Source organism: Alosa alosa, chromosome 22 (assembly GCF_017589495.1).
Source record: "Alosa alosa isolate M-15738 ecotype Scorff River chromosome 22, AALO_Geno_1.1, whole genome shotgun sequence".
In the NCBI taxonomy this organism is placed as follows: Eukaryota; Metazoa; Chordata; class Actinopteri; order Clupeiformes; family Clupeidae; genus Alosa; species Alosa alosa.
The window spans coordinates 6,989,628-7,011,273 of record NC_063210.1 but is presented as its reverse complement, the minus strand read 5'-3'; the positions used below and the strand labels follow the sequence as shown (position 1 = coordinate 7,011,273).

At 44.5% G+C, this 21,646-nt stretch overlaps 1 protein-coding gene across 2 annotated transcripts in view; it reads left to right on the top strand.

Moving 5' to 3' along the window:
- shisa9a (shisa family member 9a) overlaps positions 1–13,687 on the top strand; it is a 32,955-nt gene extending 19,268 nt beyond the window's left edge. The window contains exons 3-4 of one of the 2 annotated variants that reach the window (XM_048233450.1): positions 3,890–4,015; positions 7,660–13,687. In XM_048233450.1, the coding sequence (XP_048089407.1) occupies positions 3,890–4,015; positions 7,660–8,636 (1,103 nt within the window). In that variant the 3' untranslated portion in view covers positions 8,637–13,687. Of the gene's footprint in view, positions 1–3,886; positions 4,016–7,659 lie in introns of both variants that reach the window. The other variant, XM_048233449.1, reaches the window with a different exon arrangement.
- The last annotated feature ends 7,959 nt before the right edge of the window (positions 13,688–21,646 follow it).

The window sequence follows — 21,646 nt, the reverse complement described above, 5'->3', positions numbered from 1 at the left end:
CTCTGAGTCTCACTCTCACTGGAATATTGTTGTGGGACCCCCCTCTCTGAGTCTCTGGGTCTCACTCTCTCTGGTGGCTCCCGAGAAGAGAGCTGCTCGGGCGACGGCTAATGAGAGACAATGAACTGATGAGCATATGGCGTGGATAATGAGGACAACCGTGTTTGCAGCGCGCAGTCTCGCGCTCTCGCAAGTGTTCCGAGGGCCAGGGGAGAGGAGGGGAGAGGCCCTCTTTAGAATGTCCTCTGAACGTCCATGTGCCAAATGTCCACAGTCTTCAGCGGTGATTGTTGTCTATGTTCGTCTGTCATTGTTTGTTTCTTCTCTACTTTCTTCTTCCTCTGGCACACCCCACCATTCCCACCAACTTGTTTTTGATGTTTTAGATTTCTTTTTCTTTTTCAAGGTTTTTCTTTTTCTTCGTCTAGTTCTGGGAAGTCACAAAGCTTCCTGTTGTCAGCCATGCCTGCAGGCAGTGCTCTCAGCGATCCATCTCGTGTGAAGCAGCCATGGAGGTGCTCCCTCCTGTGTCTGCCTCGGTTGATTGGCTAGCGTCGGCGTCCCTTTCCCGGAGAATGCGTTACTATTTTTGCCCCCTTCTCCAGCTCCCACCCACCCGACTGCACGGTTGCCGCCGTGTCCTCTGTCCATTTGAGCGCTTCCACGGTGCTCTGCCGGCGTGAGTTGACCGAGGGAGGGCCGGGCCAGTGATGCAGGGGGCTCTTTGATGAGCCGGAGGCCAAGCTGCGGGGATTTCATAATTAGAGGAGGCTGGGGGTGTGGTGAGCTGTGAAAGGTGACCCCAGCGTGGAGGCGTGGGGGCTGAGCTGAGGTGCTACTGGGTGCAGGAGGCTAGACAGTGGGGGCAGACACGGGGACCAGGCACCTTGACCCTTACGCCTCAGTATTCTGCAAAAATAGTCTGCCATTCACGCACACAAACACACACACTTAAACACACACACACACACACACACACACACACACACACACACACACACAAACACTGTGAGCATTTGTGTCAAGGTCAAATCAAAACTGGGAGTTATATAAAAAAGCATGACCAGAGTGAAAATGTTTCTCTTACATTCTCAAAGTTATCTAAGTTTTTTTAAAGTTCTCACTGTTCTATTCTATATATTCTATTATATTCTATTCTAGAGTATAGATGTGAATATTTCCAAATGGGTTCAGTGTTATACACTATTATAACAATGTTATAACATTCATGTAACAATCTTGAGGATGTGATCTATCCAAAGGGAACCAATTATGTCACTGATCACCAAGTCATATGTTCAACTAAATTCTTGTACTGGACTAGTGAACAGTTGACCTACTGCAGCTAATGTAAAAAAAACATGGCAAAGCAAGGCATATCTGGAGGCTGTGTTTGAAACTAAGGGAAAGGTGGCATACACTTCCAAAGTGGAGATCAAACTGAACAGTCTGTTGAAATGAGGAGCTGAGGTGGTGTTGTCTTTCATCAGTGCGTGCAGGAAGGCTGGAATTGGAGCTCATCGATCTCGATCTGCACTCATTCGCTCGCTCACGTAGGAGACCGCCCGCGCGGTACTCGAAGGCTTTGTGGCGTGCATTGCTCTGCCTGTGAAACAAACACCGAAACCGGAGCATGGCGGCGATGGAGGAAAGCGATAAGCGCGCTGTCACTAGAGCGTCTTAAGACCTTTTCCAACTGAACACTCTGGGAGGAGGTTTTTTTTTTCCCCACCGGCGATGAGTCAGCGACTCGAACAAAACAAAAACAAACACGAAAATACCCTGATGAGTAGAGGCAAGCCGTGAGCTCCCGCCCACTTGCATGCTACATTTTTGGGATTTTTTTTCTGAAGCGAGTAGGATGGTGTGCAAAGTGAACAGCATGCACGCAAACAGGACAAAAGGGTTTGATCCAAGGACATGTAAATGTAAATGTAAATCAGGTTTATAGGCCAAGTATACTTGCGTATACAAGGATTTGGTCTCTGCCTTTATCCCATCCGTGAATTAGTGAACACACAGAGCACACAGTGAAGTGAAGTACACTGTGTTCCAAATTATGACGCAATTTGGATTTACAGTACACACTAACTACACCTTGCTACAGCGGCGCTCGGGGAGCAGTGAGGGGTTAGGTGCTTTGCTCAAGGGCACTTCAGCCGCGGATATGAGCATGGGAGAGCAGTGCTCAACCACTTCCCCCGCCCACATTTTCCCTACTGGGTCGGGGATCGAACCGGCAACCCTTCGGTTACAAGCCCGCACCCCTAACTAGTAGGCCACGACATGCGTCCACCAAAGCCTAGTCTCTCCTGGTGAGGTCCGTTCTGCATTCAGCCGTACCGGTTTCGGATCGGAAAGATTTCCATCATTTCCCCTTGTCAGTTCACAGCACACACCAGCCACCAGGACAGTATGATGAATGTCTGAGCACAATTCAATCACCTTCAGTCTATTTAAAGGCCAGTGGCCTCTGAGGATAAGGCAGACTGCTAGTGCCTGTAACTATAGACTGCCATGTCACTGAATAGTCTTTATCTGACATTGCCTGGTTCAAAGGAAGCCTTCTGCTAAGTCCTTGTGTAATGACATTTGGAAGATACTGAAGCTAAAGCTAAAATTAAATGACTGGTCGCATAAACTGCTATTAAAGTCTCAGGTGTTCTTTGAAATTGTGCAGCCTAGTTTATGTATGTCTGAATACACCCCAGCCAAGCAGATGTCTGCACGTCTGATAGGTGTGAATGTGTGTGTGTGTGTGTGTGTGTGTGTGTGTGTGTGTGTGTGTGTGTGTGTAAGCGGGCTGATTCCAGTCTCTCTCTCTCTGTAGTCAAATGCGTGTCAGTGACCCCCTTTGCATCAGCGTGGAGCAATTAATTAGTCTCAACAGCGGTGGCACGCCAGCAGCCATGCCACACAGGTTAGGAGGCTTTCATCGTCACTCCGCGCTGACAAGCCATCATCATGAGACGAGGTCGAGGGATCCACAGGGGCACTGTACACACACACACACACCCCCCCCACACACACACACACACACAGATACAGATAGGCACTGTCATCCATGTACATTCTTACAGTCTCTCTCACAGACACACAGACTAATATAAGATAGCACCATCTCATTCATACTTGCACATTGCACACATTGACATCACTCCAATGTCTTCATATCTCTATATCTTTCTTTCTCTCTCTCTCTCTCTCTCTCTCTCACACACACACACACACAATGCTTATACTGTACAGGCTGACAGACAAACACACATGTCCACACCTACAAACACACACACACACACACACACACACACACACACACACGCAAGCGTATGCCGTGCATTGCACCTGTCCCTCTTCCAAGACGAAACCGAGGAAACAGGAGGCTTTTTTCTGAGTGACATTTACCCCAGCTGTGAATAAATGAGACAAGCCTGTCTCGGCGCAACAAAGGCATCGCGTTTTTTGCACCCGGCTCTGCGTGTCAGAGGGAAGTTTTCCAGCAAATCCTGCCACAGAGACACAAAGCCCATTCAAATCACTCAAAGTTAATTTACACTTTGAAAATGATCAAGTAGTTTGCGGAGGAGACGCGGGCGCTCATGACAACACTGTTTCATTGGGTTTGGTTTTTTTTTAAATTATTTTTTTTATTTCTTCTTGTAATAAAGGCAATCTGTCTCAAGGGGGAAAGAGACCTGCCTGGCTATTGCAGGGGAACATTGGGAATTTGTGACAGGACCCATCTGCAATGCATTCTTCTCACATATATCACATGCATACTGTACATCCAAACACAAAAACAAAGTTAAAAAGCCTGCTTAAAAAAAAGGTGTGTGTGTATATCGATGTGCTAACGGCTTCTCTCTTGGCTTTGTGTGTGTTCCAGAAGGCGGGCAGATCAACAACAGCGTGCCCCAGCAGCACCCGTATCCTGTGCTAAGCCAGATAGCACCCATGTATGAGCAGCAGCAGCCTGGCAAGGAGCTCAACAAATACGCCTCCCTTAAAGCTGTCGGTAAGGACCACGCATCTTTGCGAGTTCCACGGTTGCGGTGTGTGTGCATGTATGTGTGTGTGCGTGCGTGTGTGCACACGCATAAAAAACAACAGTAAACAACAACAGGCCCAGCAAGCGTCCAGTAGCGGGTCGGCTCACGGTGGGACATGCTCTGCATTTAGACGGCCACCCTCCCCGGTCCAGATTTTTCTATTTTTGAGGCAAAAAAGCGACGCACGCTGTGAACCAGGACAACTGAAAATGGTTATTTTGCGCTTCAGTGTTCTGTAGACCAAGTTTGATAGTCACACCCCAGATTCACTGCCATAGTTTGTTGCACACCTCTAACTGTTGAACACTCACACACATCTGCACACCTACAGTAGCTACAAAACACACACATATGCACACACACCCACCCACAAATATGTATATAAGCATACTTTTTCTATATGTATAGTCTTTCTTAATAAGATTTCTTCTCCTGGTCTTATGGTGATTCTCATGGGAATACAAGTTAAGCTATACGTGCTCATTTATGTTTTACATCAATCTGTTTGTCTATTGCCAAGAAACTGTAGCCACAGTCACCGTGTCAGCAGAGATGGAATGACTTAACACAATCCCCTGCAATTTCCTGCAATCTCCCGCCATAATCACTCATTATTCTCCCTTTGACTGGAGTTTGGGCACAGGCAGGCGTGGAGCCAGTGGCCTCTGTGAGCGCATGCAGGGAGCGATTCTCTTTGCCGGGAGAAACCCTATTCATCTGCCAACCCCCATTAGAAGAGTTTTTCTCTCTTTCTCTCTCTCTCTCTCTCTCTTTTTCTCTTCTACTCCATCCGGCTTTTAGAAATGTGTTTCTTTACTGCTTAAACCAGCATCACAGCCACTGCCGGTTAATGTTCCGATTCTGACGGACAGACAATGCGGTTTTTAAAGATAGCGACACTCCATTATGCATGTAGCAGTCTGGCACCTTCACAACTTTTTGCCGAGCCCATTTTGTGAGGCTGATAGCATACGGACTCGGAGATTGCGGATCTGTCTGTCTGGAGATGGCGGCTGTTAGAAACTGAAGTTTCTGTGAGTTGACACTTTCAGAGGCTCTCAATTATTATTTTTTATTTATTTAGTTTGAATGTAGCTGGCCATCTTACTGTCATTAAAAAGGAATACATTGTGTTTTTCAAAAAGCACACCACGAACTTGGCAGCCTAGTCAAGAGACCTTGGATTTCATTAAACTTCACAGAAAGCATATTTTGCTTTTTAGCAAACCTGTAATCTGCAGCTGAGTGCCGTAGCGTTTGTTTGGCCGTGGCCTTCTCTGGATTTGAACAGCTAACGCACCGGGCGCATCCTCATTAAATATGCATGCCTCTTGACAACTTCATGCGGGAAAGAAGGAAATCTGCTGCAGCACCTGCGGGTGTTTTCAAAACAACACCTCATCATTTTTAATCACCTTCGCAAGATTTTAGACAAAACTTTCTCAAAGGACTGACAAGGAAACTAAAGGAACAATCATCACTCATTTAATTTATGTTTTATATTTTTTTTAATATGGAAATTCCACTTTAGATTATTACTGATATATTCCAGGAATGAATTACACAGATGTAGGGCCATTGTGATTTATTATTTATCAAGGAACAGAAATGAAAGTATGGGGAAACTGAATAGAAAGTGTGTGTTTATTGTATGAATGAGTAATTCATTATTTACTGTTTCAGAAGTCATGAATAGTTGTAAATTGTCATTGCCAGGGTTGTAATCCATAATGAATGCTTTTTAAAAGTACATGCTATGCATTATGCATAGAGGCTTTAAGCAAAGTGTGACCAGTTTCTTTCTTTAATGTTGGCATAAGAACTCCCCCGCCATCCCCCCACCCGCATGCAAACTGGACGCACTCATAAACACACAGAAACATCACACACAGAAACTGGTTCTCATACTTCACACACACACAGGCACACACACACACAGCTTAGAGTTTAGGAAGTGAAGAAATGCTACTGTAATTTCTTGTCATCTTGTGAGGCGCTGCAAAAGATCACTAGGAGGAAACCCACTCCAGTTCTTTGCTGCTTTAGGTTTTATTTTGCGTCCTTTTGATGTAATTGCCTTTTCCCTGAGATCCCCAAAGGTATAGGATCTGCAGCCCGGGTGCAGATAAGCCACACTTCTGCCGATCAATACTTATCTTCCCCATCCCCAAATGCATCTCTAAGGTCACACTATTGGATTTTCTTCCACCATGAAGAACTGGAACTCTAATAAAAGGGTGCTGTAGAAACGCCCCCCATCCACAAGATATTTGGATACCACTCCTTAGAAGCCAAATCCCCAGCCAATTATTTCTGGAGTCATCGACCTGGATAGAGGGGAAAAAGACCTAACAAGTAGCTGTGATTGAGTTGATTAGTTGTGGACACGGCTGACTTTGACCCAGTGTGAAGTTATTTGCTCAGTGGTGCGCCGCATGGCTGATTTATATTTGAATTCTGTCGGTCGGAAAAAGCAAGAGTTCCGGTTTGATCGCGGCGTGTGCCGACGCGCCATTAGGCTCAGGGATTGATTCACCTGTCGGCCAAGTGAATCCTTTGCTGACGGAGACACGTCTGCATAACATCACCTCTTAGTCACTCCCCCTTCCCCTTATACACACACAACCCCCTACCCCCACCCCACCCCAACACAACTCCCTCACCTTCACGTCAGCCCCCCCTCCACCCGTGATAAATAAGATTTAGCACCATGCAGTGGCGCAAAGTTTGCGAGCGTGTAAAGTTTATCTTCAAGGACAGGCTAAAAAAGCAACAGACCATCAAACACGGCCTCATCAAAGTCACGCCAGGGGGATGCTGGGGGGCTGCAGGCGGAGGAGTGATGACTCCACTGCGAACATGAATCACCTGGTAAAACGACACGTTCCGCGGGCCAGCCGCCACGGCGACAGCCAGGCCCCCTCCTCTCTCTGCGCAGAGATGAATGAACAGTTAAACGAGGAGATGAACGGCCTCGATAACACAGATTGAGAGAGGGAGAGAAGGAGAGAGAGAGAAGGAGAGAGGGAGACAGGGGACACACATGTAAACACTACGTCTCTCGTGTGACTTGAGGTGAAAGCACCAGTTTGTCAAACAGAGTTATGTGATATTAAAAACTAAAAAAAAATGGCAGTGGCTCCCAAATATGTAAACAAGAGCTGGGTGTCCCGTTGTTTCTCACGGGGTGACCAGACCTGTACACCGCCGCAGCCTGGCAGCTTGACAGAGTAAAGGTCAGGGAAAGACATTTTCGTAAACAAATGTCACTGGAAACGTTGGGTCAGTAGGTCTGCACACTGTGTTGGTTAACGCGGTGTGGAATGTAAACTGCCAGATCACTGAGCATGAGAGATTAGTAGCCATTGGCTACACAGCTGAAGTATTCTAGAGCAGACAGCCAACAGTCACAGTCTAACCGCAACACGAGGGAGGAAAAAACACAGTGTGTTCTGACACCCTGTCAGTCCTGCTTGTGAAATGAGATGGATAGTGATATTTCATGTATATTTCAAATATGTTTCTGCTAGTATACAGTTCTGATCTGTCATTGTATGATACACTATTTCTTGCTCTTTCTCACTATAGTTTTTCCTTTTCCTTTTGCTAGCGGATAGAGCCAATGGTGACTTCTACAACAAACGCCGCCATATGTCCGAAACAGCATCAAAGGGAAGCCTGCCCCTTCATCCCATGCGGATGGAGCTCCATGAACCTACAGCCAAGTACATCACCGAGATCCCCTGCTCCAAGCAGAATGGACAGAAGCCCAAGAGCAGCAAAGTACATGGATCTGGAGCAGGACCGGGAACAGGACAAGGACCTGGAATGGGAATGGGAATGGGAGTAGGTTTGGGTGGAGGAGGACAAGGAATGGGGTCAGGGATGGGCCAAGGAATGGGAGGAACGTTAGGACCAAGAATGGGGTCAGGAATGGGATCTGGAATGGGAGGAACGTTAGGGCCAGGGATGGGTTCCGGAATGGGTTCTGGAATGGGTTCTGGAATGGGTTCTGGAATGGGAGGAACATTAGGGCCGGGAATGGGGTCAGGAATGGGTCATGGGATGGGAGGAACATATGGACCGGGAATGGGGTCTGGGATGGGAGGAACTTTGGGACCAGGAATGGGGTCTGGAATGGGGTCTGGAATGGGTCAGGGGATGGGTCAGGGGATGGGTCAGAGGATGGGGCCAGGGATGAGTGGAACATTAGGACCAGGAATGGGGACCGGGATGGGAGCAGCAATGGCAGCAGGTGCAGGGATCGGAGCAGCAATGGGAGGGACATTAGGACCAGGAATGGGTTCGGGAATGGGAGGAGGCATGGGAACGGGAATGAGGTCAGGAGGGCGGTCTGGCGGGGCGTCAGGTATGCACACGCTGACCTACAGCTCCAACACCATAGCCACCCCTGGCATGCTCAAGGGCTGGGACGGGACAGAGACGGTGGGCCGGCGCAAGATCTACGGTCCCCGCAAGTCGCATCCGGTGGACCAGCCGAACGAGCTCCACACTGCCCGCAGCCACCACTACCTACCGACCCAGCCCTACTTCGTCACCAACAGTAAGACGGAAGTAACCGTATGAGAAGAGGGCACCCATGTGGTTCTCTGCAGAGAAGTACAGCAGTGTTCCCCAATGGGCCGTCTGTCTCTGTCCAGGGCATATATGTGCACAGCAGCGCCTTCCAGTGGATGGGAGGGGGTGGCGGTGGGAGGCGAACATGTTTTTTTCATGGTTGTCAGTCAACGGCGTCCAGGTTGTGGAGAATAAAGAGTTAACTGTCTGTGAGAACCTTGACTAGAATCCAATTCCACAGTGTCAGTGAATTATCAACACGGATAAGGAATTATTAGAGGATTCAGTGGGATTGCCATTGACTGTATGGAAATAATTTACACAAGCAATACATAAAAATTCATAGGACCGTGTCAAAGCAATGGCAAAAATGGCAAGACTCAAAGGACTGTAACATCATGCCCGACTGTAAGGAACAATCATGGAACTCCACTTAACCAATAGCAACCCTCTCTCACCAGTTTTAAGGGGCCATGTATTCATATTATGCCCTGTGTGTGTAATCCTTTAAACAGAGACACAAATTCTCTGAAATCTCTGCATGGACAAACGGTGTTCACTGCCTCTAGACGCACTGAAATGCTGGTGGGAGCCCAGTGCGGTGGGTGGACGGCAGCCGAGGCCGGTTTCTGGCCCGCGGGATGTGCCAGTGACCCCTGGTCTGCGTAAAAACAACTCGACAGTGGGCTCCACTCCCTGGACGTTTGGGCTGTCCGTCTTCTCGTAGCTACCGTGTTGCTGTCCAACAGACGATCACAGACCAAGACTGCAGAAGCTTGGTCAATCAATGGTTATCTATGGCCAAACTGTGGGCTTGCTTACAAACATGCCTTGCCATTCATTGTTTTCTCTCTCTCTTTCTATCTCTCTCTCTCTCCGAACCCCCCATCTCCTACTGCTTGCCCTGACAGACCTCTTTCTGATTCATTTTGTTAGACCCACCCAACAGAGAGCTGATTAATGTCAGTGCAAGAGGATATTTTTCATTCGGTTTAGCATTTTCGACCTGGGTTGTGAAAAACCTCATTTAGGCAAAGAGGAACCCGCTATTCCGGAGACACTGAGGCGAAGCGAGAGAGTGAAGCCAGAAAATTATCTTCTTTCCCAGAAAAACTTGCAGCTCCCATGCCCAGATATTTTTCAATTTACATCAAGCAGGTCCATGAATTGCACACAACACAGAAAAATGTCTGGCGAAGAGTTGTGTTATAGTAGTGTGTTTTGTTTTGATATCCTTTTAATACTGTTTAGCCTGTTAGCCTCATTCAAATGAGAGAGATAATGTGATGACGCTGCCTCTCTGACGCTGTCTTTGAGGCTGCTAAGATGCAAGTGACTGTCTATAAGTGTACATTCTAGAAGTTGACCAGTCACAATTAAGCGTTGAACTTCTGTCTGCATAATGTGTGTGGTTGTTTTGAATAGCATTCAGTGCTGTCCCACATGCTAATTCTCACTGTGATAGCTAAAAAAAACACTCACACACAGGTCACGGTGTCTGTGATCTTCACCAATAGGCTTAATCCACAGACTGCGTAATTAAGTTCAATGATGGCCAATCTAGACCCAACAATGTGCATATCTGGGATGCTTGACCTGTCTGTGCCGCCCTGAGACTAGAGGGAAGTGTGGAATTACATGCGTCTGGGATGAGAATTCATGGTGTGCTCCCAGAAACCCCCACCCTTCTGACAGGGCTGTGACTGACCACAATCCCCAGTCTGTGGTGCATTCCAAAACGGGCAGCCTTCAAAAAGCACAGGGGAGGTGCCATTTTAACGCTGTAACTGCCATTTGCCATTTTGTCACTTTGTCAAATTCAGCTCTGATTGAATTCTAGCACAGCATAGCACAACTCTATACTTGTCATACCTGTCTACTGTGGCATGTTTTTTTTTGTTTGTTTGTTTGTTAGATTGCTGCCACATGTAGCTGAGAGGCGCCAGTAGAAAATGAAATACTTAAATGGAGTACACCTGGATGGAAATTGCCAAAGAGATTCTGATTTTACCCTCCCAAACATAATTAAGGGTTAGTGTTAATTTTTTTAGTCATAATCACAGAATTCATTGATTAAAATAATTAATCCTGGGTTTAGTTTAATTGTTTTGTTTAGAACGGCATTGTGCCAATCAAATTAAGCCTTCCAATTTGGATCTGATTTAGAGTTTTTGCTGAGAAGGAAAAAAAAAATGAAAATGGAAGCTCCATTATTTCACATTGTGCAGAAGTTCTGGCTGAAAAAAGGCGAGTAAGGAACGAGCGGTTGACTGATTAAGGCCCAGGCTTTTTCAGAAGCAAATGGAAGTTGGCTACGCCAGCCCCCCCATCTGGCTCCCATTCACCTCAGCCCAGGTGCCAGGCATGGGTGGTGCTTGAGTGGGCCCCACTTCTGGAGAGGCCTTCGAGCGGCGCCAGAAATCAAAGTTTCTTCTCAGCTAGAGGCAGGCAAATGGTGCAAGTGAAAGTGCAAGTGACCTAATTAGCTGAATCAGGCTCATTCTTTTTTCGCTCTCGCTCCCTCTGTCGTGTGCTCTGTTAAAGAGTGGGCTCATTTCCAACTGGGGTTGTTCAGCTCAACCTCACTCAAGTCTCAAGTCTTACTGACTAAACATGTGTTGAGAGTAGTGGCTTATGGTATCTGCTTTTGGTATTTTCTTTGTTTTAGCCTGTATCAAATCTCTCTGGCCTAAAAACACAAAACCCCAAATTATTATTGTATTGAATTGTTACTCTGTATGGATAGGCATGAGACTTTGAGGCACTGTACATTGAAGAAAATGTGTCTAACATAATAATAAAATAATTAAAACAAAAAATAATTAAAAGAAAAAAATGTTACAAAAGAACATGTTAAGGGCAACAGTTTAGCACCTTGTGGACTCACCCTGGGCATGGTGACATTTTTCTAGTGACATGGAACACAGTGATGCAGGGTTGTGGTATGAGTGCAAATGTTAGAGACTCTGATGGGTTGATTATTCTTTTATATACTGAAAGGCTGCAGAATACATTTAATGTGTCTAAATCCATCGTTTCGATTATGTTATTGTATCGTGAATTATCTCGGCATTTGGTCACTCAGCTGAAACTGAATACAGAGAGCAATGAGTGATCAGATGAGGTGCTCGTTAGTCATTCAGCTCCCCCTCGCCAAGACATGGCACAGAGAAGCAGGACAAATGGTCCACTGATGGCAAGAGATCTCCACCGGGGCGAAATCAAACTCCCTTGTTCTGATCCTCAGAGTGGGGCGAAGCCCACAGACAAAAATCATAATTTGACTCACAGCAGAGAAAGCAAAAACACAATCTGTCCCTTTTAGGGTTCCGTACAGCACATCCCAAATCCCACAGCAGTGAATTTTGTGGGTGTTTAGATAAAACTATACCTCATGGCATCTCTGGTCCTTCTGAAGTTGAATGTAGTGAGTCTATATCACCATCTCTTTTCTGTCAGGTAAATGTCATGTCAAACCATCAGCTTTTAAAGTCCTGCTTGCCTGTGACGCATATAGGTGATCACTCCGGTGATTTTTTTTGTTTCCATCACAACATGCATTATCAAAATGCGATGGATTGAACGAGGTTATGTCTGAGGTAACACAACTGTAGTACAAAAACACTAATGACCACAGAGAACCGTACTGCCAGTACAGCTTAGACTGCAGACAGCCATTCAGACAGGATCCACAGTCAACTGAGATGATGGCCTCCCGTAAGTCATCAGCTTGGCAGACTTCATTGCTGATATATAGTTAAATGTACAGTTATACATCTTAAGGATAATTAAGTGCTGTTATGTCCTTGACTGGACAGCAATTTGTCCAGGATTTAAAAAAAAAAACTGTGTTGGTAGCAATCAAACTATAGGTTAAAGGACTTTATTTACGGTGCATGATATTGTGAAGGCTAGGAATAACGCTCAGCTGGACAATTAAATCTGTGTGAAATAAGGGCTTACCTACAGCATATATTAATATTTGCTACTGTTTTTTTTCTCCACAACAAAGTCGTAATTCTATTAAGTCATTTTCTAATTTGTATCTCGCATATGTCACCAACATGGCCTGACCGCATATTTGTTGTCCAGAATGTAAAGATACAACACTGAAGTAAATATGACGTTGACCAAAATATATTTTTGAATATGTTATCGCTTATTCTATGTCATGGACTGTAAGTAGGCTATAAGTTAGTCAATTCATAAAAAAAAAAACAAGGAAGTCCTGCCACCCACACAACTATGACAGATGATCTGACAAGAACATTATGCTGTAGACAAGTTTGGAGATTTTTTAATATTGTGCATTAGCAGCATAATATGTCAAAATGACACTCCTTCATTTTTCTGCCAAGCACGCTCTTTTCACTTGGCGTTTTCAAATATGTATCTTTATTGATTTATTAATTTCTCTCAAAGGCCAAGGCAGATAACGTTACAAACGTATAATCAATGCAGTTCCACCATACCCCTACACATCAGCGTATACTCTCTGAATGTTAGCCATACAGTACAGGAGAACCATACATATTTGACTACTATAACACAAGTTGATGTTGGACTTTTCATGCAGTTTGTGGTATTTATATATACATAATATGTGGTATTTATATACATATATATGACTTAACACTGCATCTGAGCAAGTGATAAGAATATTAATTGTAATCTCTATTTCCTATGTTTGCACATGAATTGACACACACACAGTGTAAAGTCACTGTTGCTAGCCCTGCGGTAGACTCACTTATGATTTGTGAGATTCAGTAATAGAATAGCTGTATATTTGGGAACTAATTTAAGTATGGATAGCAAAGAGAAATCAATGTTTTTGTCCATTAATATGATACCATTGTGTTGATATAACTGTCTATCCTTTGACCTTCTTATTTTTTGTTATTTTCTTTTGTTTTTCTTTTGTTTTGTTTGTTCCGGTTTTATTTACCTTTTCTGTTTTTGCTGTTGTTTATTGAATATTTTTAATCTATATCTATGGTCATTGTTCTATAATCCATTTTCTTACGTGGCAATAAAAGCAATGCACATCTTCTGTAAAACAGTGTCCTTCCATGGCTTATTCATGCTTTCTGTCATTCCTTTCCCACGTCTCTTTGTTACTGTCTTGGTGAGTAGGTATGTCCTTGGAATTAAACCTATTCAAAGGTGACAATCATGATCAAACTATCTGTTGTGTTGTTTTGTCATTGTTAACTCAAGAGCCATGGGCACATCATGAAAAAAAAACCCACACCACATCCAGCACCTCTGTGAGCACGAGAGAGAAGGAACCATTATTGTGTTTCTGCTTCAAATGATATGGCGGCGACGAGAGGGCTACCACGATGAATCACAAATGCAACGGAGGAGAGGTTTCCCTGGGTGTAATTAAAGCCATGCCTCCCAGTTTGCCCTTCTTCAAAGAAGCTTATTAACCACACAAAAACAATGTCCAACGCACTACACACTCTGATCCCTCCGTCCCCACCCCCCCACCCCACACCACCACCACCAGACCTACTCTGCATCACTGATCATCACACACACTTTGCGCTTCATCTCAAGCCTCTCTACAAGTCACACGGAAACTTCCACCGAGCTGCAGAGCCGTTCCCTGCATGCTTTTTCAGCGTGAGCTGAGGGGAATGAGAAACCATCCTCAGTTCATGGAGTGTCACATCCCAGGGATAGAGTAGTCTAGACCAGGATTACTGCACCAGCTCTGAATAAACTGAAATACAGCCTGAGTATGATACAGAGTACAGATAGAAGGAAAGAAGGGGAACAGACTGAGGAACAAAAGAGTGTGTGTGTTTGTGTGTGTCTGTGTGTGTGTTTGTGTGTGGTTATGTGTGTACTGTATGTGTGTGTTGGGAGGCAAACTGCAATCGTCTGATGATTAATTTGGGATTCATGAGGTCCATTTGCAATGGTCCAAAATGTCAGAAGTGGTAGTTGAGAATTCGTGACTACTAACCGTTCCTCGTCAAGACAGAGAAAGAGAGAGAATGAGAGAGAGAGAGAGAGAGAGAGAGAGAGAACAAGAGGCCGTGGGCGACGATGGGTCCATCCAGCCTATGGGCAGCTCAGGTCCTGTGGGAGAGCAGCCCAGCGACAGGGCCACCTGCTGTCTGTTTGTGCTCCATCTAGATTCTTTGGCCACTCACTCTGGTGCTGAGAGGAGCAGTCCATCCGCGGCATGCATCAGTCTGTCCACATAAGTCCATAAGTAGGCCTGGGTGCCCAAGAAAGAGCATATAAACTGCTTTTGGCCAGATTCCTAGTGTGCGCACCAGACTCGGTGGGTTGGAGATTCTCTGTGAACGCCCATATTCACAAGAGGACCGAACTTAAAAAAAAAAGACAACCAGTCACAATCAGTAATTAGTGTGTGGGAAGCCATTTGGATTTGTTAAAGTGTCTTTCAAACTTTGTTTGTGGTGCCAGCTATGAGGGACTTTAATCAAAGGGAGTGTTTCACTTTTATGGTTTTGCTTGTTTATTTATCTGTTTGTTTGTGAGCTTACTTGAGATTTGTCTGAAAACCTTTCTGCCAGCATGGAGAAATCTTTGAGATGAGAGATATGTCACCTGTCAACCTGCTCTGCCATAGTGCACATTAGCTATACTACAAATAAATAAATTTCAACTCAACTCATTCATCTTTTTTGTCATCCGTGGCACGGAATAACACCATACAGTGCATTCACATCAAAGGACAAATGTTTGCTTTTACACAAGAGAAATTTTCTCCTTGACAAATGTTGACAGGAGAGGAATAGTACGTTGAGGTTAGGAATAAGGGTGGTAAGGCAGTAGACAAGGGCCTCGAGGTTCAAAAATCACTCCCTGGAGGAACAGCTTCCTACAAAATGAAACCCACACAGGATCAGAAACACATTTTCTAACCAACAAGATTCAGATTATTTGTAAGCTGTGCAACATGTCTCGCATATCACTGTGATGATTTTTTGAGAACCACGTACCACCGCTGTACAAAAATTCTCAGCATAGCCTTAGTCATTTCAGTATTCTATTTGAGCTACACAATGTGAAAGATAATTCTGATTATGTAGAGCATGAAAAGGCACGCTATGTAGCACTTTTTTATGTGTTTCCCCACCGGATCACAGAGCCATTCAGTGTTGATAATAGCTGTACCAGTTAAACAGCACTCTGCATTATCTCTGCCCCAGGTTAACAACCTGTGAGAACTCGACTCTGGCTCCGCGAGCTGTTTGAGCTCGGTGGCTAATTAAGATCAGGAAGCAAGACTGATAGACCAACACAAACTCTACATGATGGCTGTCTTCCATGGCTAACTGGTGCCGTGTCGCCCAAGCGCAGTTTCACGCAACACTGGACACATACTTGTTCCATCTCTTTAAGTGTGCTTCGCTGTCCACAAGGGGGAGAAAATGAAACAAGAAAGGGAAAAAAACAAAAAAACAACAAAACAAAGAGAATTGTGGTAGAACCCCCCCCCCCCAAGAAGCCAGCCTGAATGAGAGCCAGCTGTTGCCACGGTGACAGAACTTATGCCGCATGCTTAGCAATCTCTTTGTATGTTTCCACGGCAACCACTGTAGTTAGATGGCGAGGGGGAGGCTTGGGGGGTGGTGTGGGAAGTGCTACATGCTATCCCTCTCTTCCATGTCTGCATTGTTGATGCGCCGGAATCCACTGTGTAGGCACAGTCATCTGAAATCAATCCAAACGCCGCGGCGGTTACTCAGCAGCGAGCTCCTTTTTCAGCCTTATTTAAATACTCCACGCTGACAGCCATTATTAGTGCATCACTCAACACAGACTGAGCAAACTTTCCAACTTTCGATATTTTGATCTCTTTGAGGCAGTTTTCTATGGTATTGTAGTGATGGTCTGAGGAGAATGTGTTGTTTTGAGTCCCATTTGAGCATAAATCTCTTCCACCCCGCCCCCAATTCTCTCTATCCTCTCTTTTTATTCTCTCTCCGATAAGGAATTCTTCCTCCGTTCCCAGTAATTCTCCGGTGGCCTCCAGAACAGGACTGTCTCTGTATCTTCAGTGAAATCCTGCTAAAGCTGTGTCACGATATAAACTCCTGCTCCAAGCGCGGTGCCTGTGAGATGCAAATGTCAGGTAAAAAAAACTCCCTGCCAAGGAGATTTTGTGAGATTCCCCAGATCCGTCTGCCTCGAGACCAAAATAAAAATTCCAACACACAATCCTTCTGGGATCAGGTTCATGAACAAACAAACTTTTATTTATTTTTTATTTTATTTTAATCAGAGTCACTTCTGCACAGTGGGACCCACTTTTCACTCAGTCAATCACCTTCATTGTTTAGCATGAATTCCAGTCATTTATTTAGTTTTACCAAATGTGTTTTTCTTTGTTTATTGTTTACCAAAAGCTTTCTTCTTTGTGAGAAGGAAATGGAGGGAAGAAATGTGTGGAATCAATGCAGCCAGGAACTGCACATTGACCTGTGAAGTTTTGAGCACATATACAAGCCCATGTAGAGGCTTGCTAAGTGCCACTCAACAGTGATGACCAACAATTACAGCTCTTAATCCCATAGAAACGCTGTGCGTTGTTTGGGAATCCATTAGAGAGGCATGCCTGCTTCTCCTTCCAGAGTGGATGTTGCTCATCCATACACACTCTGCAATCAGAATTCCCTTAATTAATTTCCCTGATAAACTTTGCCATTGAGTGTTAATGGAATTTCATGGCAACGCTGTATATGCAAGCGGAAGTATAATGAATTAATTTACAGAGGCACAGTGGTGGGTGGAAAGCCATGACTTGACAGCTTCTTTCAGTGCTTGTGACAGTCAAAGCATCCTCCTCACTTTCCAATCCCATTCTGCGGCCTGTATCATAAAATGGGAGTCGCAGACTTCTGTCCCCAGGCGAATAATTAGGAAAAAACTCCACGGGTGATAAGCCCAGCTGTTATCATACACATGCCATATAAATGGAAATACTTTTGTTACATTAAACCCGCATATGTTTTCCTTCTGATTTCTCCTTTGCCTTGGAAGAACCAGAGACCATTTGCAACTAAACTGCATCTGTCATTTTTACGGAGTGGAATGCTTGCTGTGACGCAGTGGTGGAATAGCATGTGTTCAACCTTGATGCAGCTCTGCATTTGGGGTGTAATGTGTGTGGTAAAATGGAATATGAATGTGTTACGTGCGCGGGGTGCCAAACATGCACATTTTACCCCATACACTCTGTATTTTTCACTGTCGGGTTCTCCAAGCAGTAGGGCACCGCAGAGTTCAGCTGGGACTCAAGAGTGGCACGCCGCTGCACTTTACTGGCATTTACGAAGCTAATTTTAGAGATTAATTTGAATCAGTCTTAGGAAACACACAGGCAATAAAGGCCGCCTCGCCCCAAACGCAAAGATCAGCCGTTGTTCCTCCACTCACAACAATTAGTCACTGCACAGCCATCGCACTTACTCTAATGTCTTCTTGAATCATTTCTTTGTGCTTAATAACTGTTACCGGTCACTAAACACTACAGTTGCATAATTAAACTGGGGAATCCTTTCCAGCACTCTCTCTCTCTCTCACACACAACTCACTCCCTCTATTTCACACTTTTTCACACATTAATTGCTCAATGTGTGTTCAGCACTGGTCTTAACCACAGCACGCATGCATCAGTCAATGCCAGTGAAGTCATGCAAGCGTATCATTGCTTCATAAGAGAAGAGCTCAGTCTCCTCCATTGCCTCAGCGTACCTCTAATATTACCTGAGATAACAAGACTTGATTGTGGCCATTAAGACTCAAGCTATACACCTGTGTTAAGAGAAATCCATTTTGTTAAAGTATGTGAAATGACTATAAGACTATGTGGAAATCACATTAGAGGTATTATTCATGCCAAGGCATTGATGTGGCTGTGAAATTGTTATTCAAATCACTGCTGCAGTATGCTGACAAAAACATGTAGGAAATTGAATAAGAGGAAGGCTGGCTAATTATAAATTTTAAAATGCTTGGGTATTACAAAACAACAACAACAACAGGAGTGCTACTGTACCTCTGCTCTACAGACAAACTTTTGAAAAACATTTTCCCTAGAAACAGTATCTCCAAGAACAGGTGTGGCGAGGAAGTTGTTTTTTTTTCAGTATTTTTTGTCTTATTGAGAGCCGTTAATGAGCTGAAATCCATATGGCGGCCATTACATAAGGGTGCACAGTACACAAGCGAGGCTAGCCGTTTGGTGCTGTGTGCCGAGGTCCCAGTCTCTCCACTGTGGCGTTCGTTCGCACTTCCATCCCCGGCCAACCTGTGCGGGGCAGCGCTAACCCCTAATGCCGGGCCTGGGGCCAGTGGAAGCAGATGGCTGACTGGGTGACAAAGCTGCTGTCACCATGTTCAATGCAATGGGAATGTGATCTAGGTCTCTTAACATTGCACTAGGTCATCGTGCTCTCTCTCGCTCTCTCTCTCTCTCTCTCTCTCTCTCTCGCTTTACCTGTGCACCTGTCAATGTATGTCTCTTTTTGTTCCACTGGGGAAAACTTACGGCCAGGTTTTTTGTGCTAGTATAGTGAGTAGTCTACAGTACACAGTGAGATATGACAGACAGGTATGAAGGAGACTGTGCAAGGGTGAGGCAGAGTTTGTTCTATAAAGTGTTTGCTGAAGTGATCGGCTCCTTGATTACACCTACAGTATCTGCTCGCTGCTGATTGTTTGTTGTGCATTTTGTTGTGAGTGATTCAGAATGATGAGGTATTGACTAGTGCAGGAGGGCTGTTTGCTGATATCGGTGAAGTCCAAATAACTTTGCACTGGCTTGTGTGTGTGTATGCCTCGAGACACTAATTATGATTCCCTCTGCTGAAAAGAATTCTCCGAGTGTATTGTGCTTATGGATTCCCAATGTCTCATAAAAATGCCCGGGATCTATAACCATTTTTCTGAGACCAGAAGCGGATGGTCTTTACTATGGCAAAAATGACCAATGGAACAGTTACACATTTGCATTTAACATTGTAAAGGTTCTCCATGCAAATGATTGATGTTAATGATGTCCAGTTATCACTTTAATTGATGTGGTGGTTGATTTCAGTAGTCCTGATCTGAAACTGCACTGTCACAATTCCACATGTCACAGTGACATGACGACACACCAACAGACTGGCTACAGCACTGCAGATGCAGTTTACACCCAAGGGCTCTTAGTGTGTGTGTGTGTGTGTGTGTGTATGTGTGTGTGCATGACAGTATGCCTGCGTGAAAATGTGCATGTATTGTGTGTGTGTGTGTGTGTGTGTGTGTGTGTGTGTGTGTGTGTGTGTGTGTGCATAGGTTTTCCTCTTCCATAGGTCTTGTTTCATTATGTCTTGTCACAGGTAAACTGTGTCTATGAAGATTTACAAAGCTTCTCGTCATTACACCCCCCATGGGTTTATACAGTAACTATACCAAATCCTTTATAATCCTCCCCCACCCCTACAAAAAAAATCAGATCAGCTTTAAGCACACTTTGTGGTGGGGAAATGGAGTATTAGGTTGTTTCATGTTTCCCAAGCTGTCCATGGTTTCCTCCGTTTCCGCCTTTTCAAGAAATGAGACGGAGATATGAAGCCTAATAAGAGAAAGGAAACGAGGCTGCGTTGGATGTGATCCCACCATGAGCCCAGCAGTGAGCGGGTGAGTATTTGTGTAGCTCACAGAAACAACCAAATTGAGTCCGTCTTCAGAATCTTATAAGACTTCGAGAGAAACAAAATCTCAAAACATCGGATTATCAGACCCTTTCAAAAACGATTTCTGTAGATGCTTTTTAATAAAGGGGGGATTTCGGAGCATAATTGAAGTCAGCGCTCCATCTTTCCCCATGTAACGCTAAATATGGCAACAAATCTTTAAAAACATTAAAAATGTAAATTTGGCAGGTCTGCTATTCAAATCAACAGTGATTATTTTCAGACCACAGTTACAAATGAATTACAAGCGGAGGGTAGAAACAACATTAGCGAATAAATGCTAATGCTTTTGTGCCACTTTATTTTCTAATTTGTGTCATGTATTAAATGGAGTTGGCGAAGCCTCAGCATCCTTACTGATTTTTGTATTAACTCGTTTATCAGCGAGCGCGGCGAGCTGGCATCAGAATGATAAAGACACGATGTGTTGCCAGATGTAGATGTGTGGCCGACTGTATAATGTGATTTCTTTGAAAAAGCTTTGTGTGTGTGTGAAAGAGTAGAGGGGGAAAGCCTGTGTTCATAAAAGCCCACAATTTCAGAAGACATTGGGCTATGGATCCATTTTCCATTAATATGCATCTCCATTCCATAATGTAAAATCATTAGAATGCATCATGCAGACTAATAGGAAAACCTTTGGACAGTGTATTATAATATTTAGGCAGGGGAAGAAATTCAGCCATGGTTCATCCTCTAGCATTATACACATCACATCCCAAAGGGGTTCCTTGAATAAGGGCTCAATTCTTCTCTTCGATAAGGGAAAGTTTTTTCTTTTTCTCTAAGGAGCCAGCAGAATAAACAATGAGCTCATTCTATTACTCAGATGTAGAGGATCCTTAACATGCCTTGGCCTCTTGGGAGACTATACTGTTTCCATAACATTCCTTGTAGGATAGGGGTTATCTGACCATGAGGATAAGAATTCAAAATGATATACAATGCCAACTAACACTGTTAAATTACTGTGTACAGAATACAAAATAGGCTAATCGAAACCCGCTAGGAAAAAACAAACAATGAATCACCATTACAAGTTTTCACGTTCTGCCAACACTATACTGACAAGAAAGCCGTGTATAAATATAGAATGAAGAAGACTGTAAATGAAGACGGTAATAGTAATAGCCAGGGTTGCAGCAGGCTCTATCTGATGGATGGAAGCTTTCATTAAGGCTGTATTAAATTACATGAAATCCAATTAATTCTAACCAAACTCCACTCCAGTTGAAACGAGCTAAACCTTGCCAGAGGGGGACTTGTGATGAGCAGGCCCAGGCCTCCCAT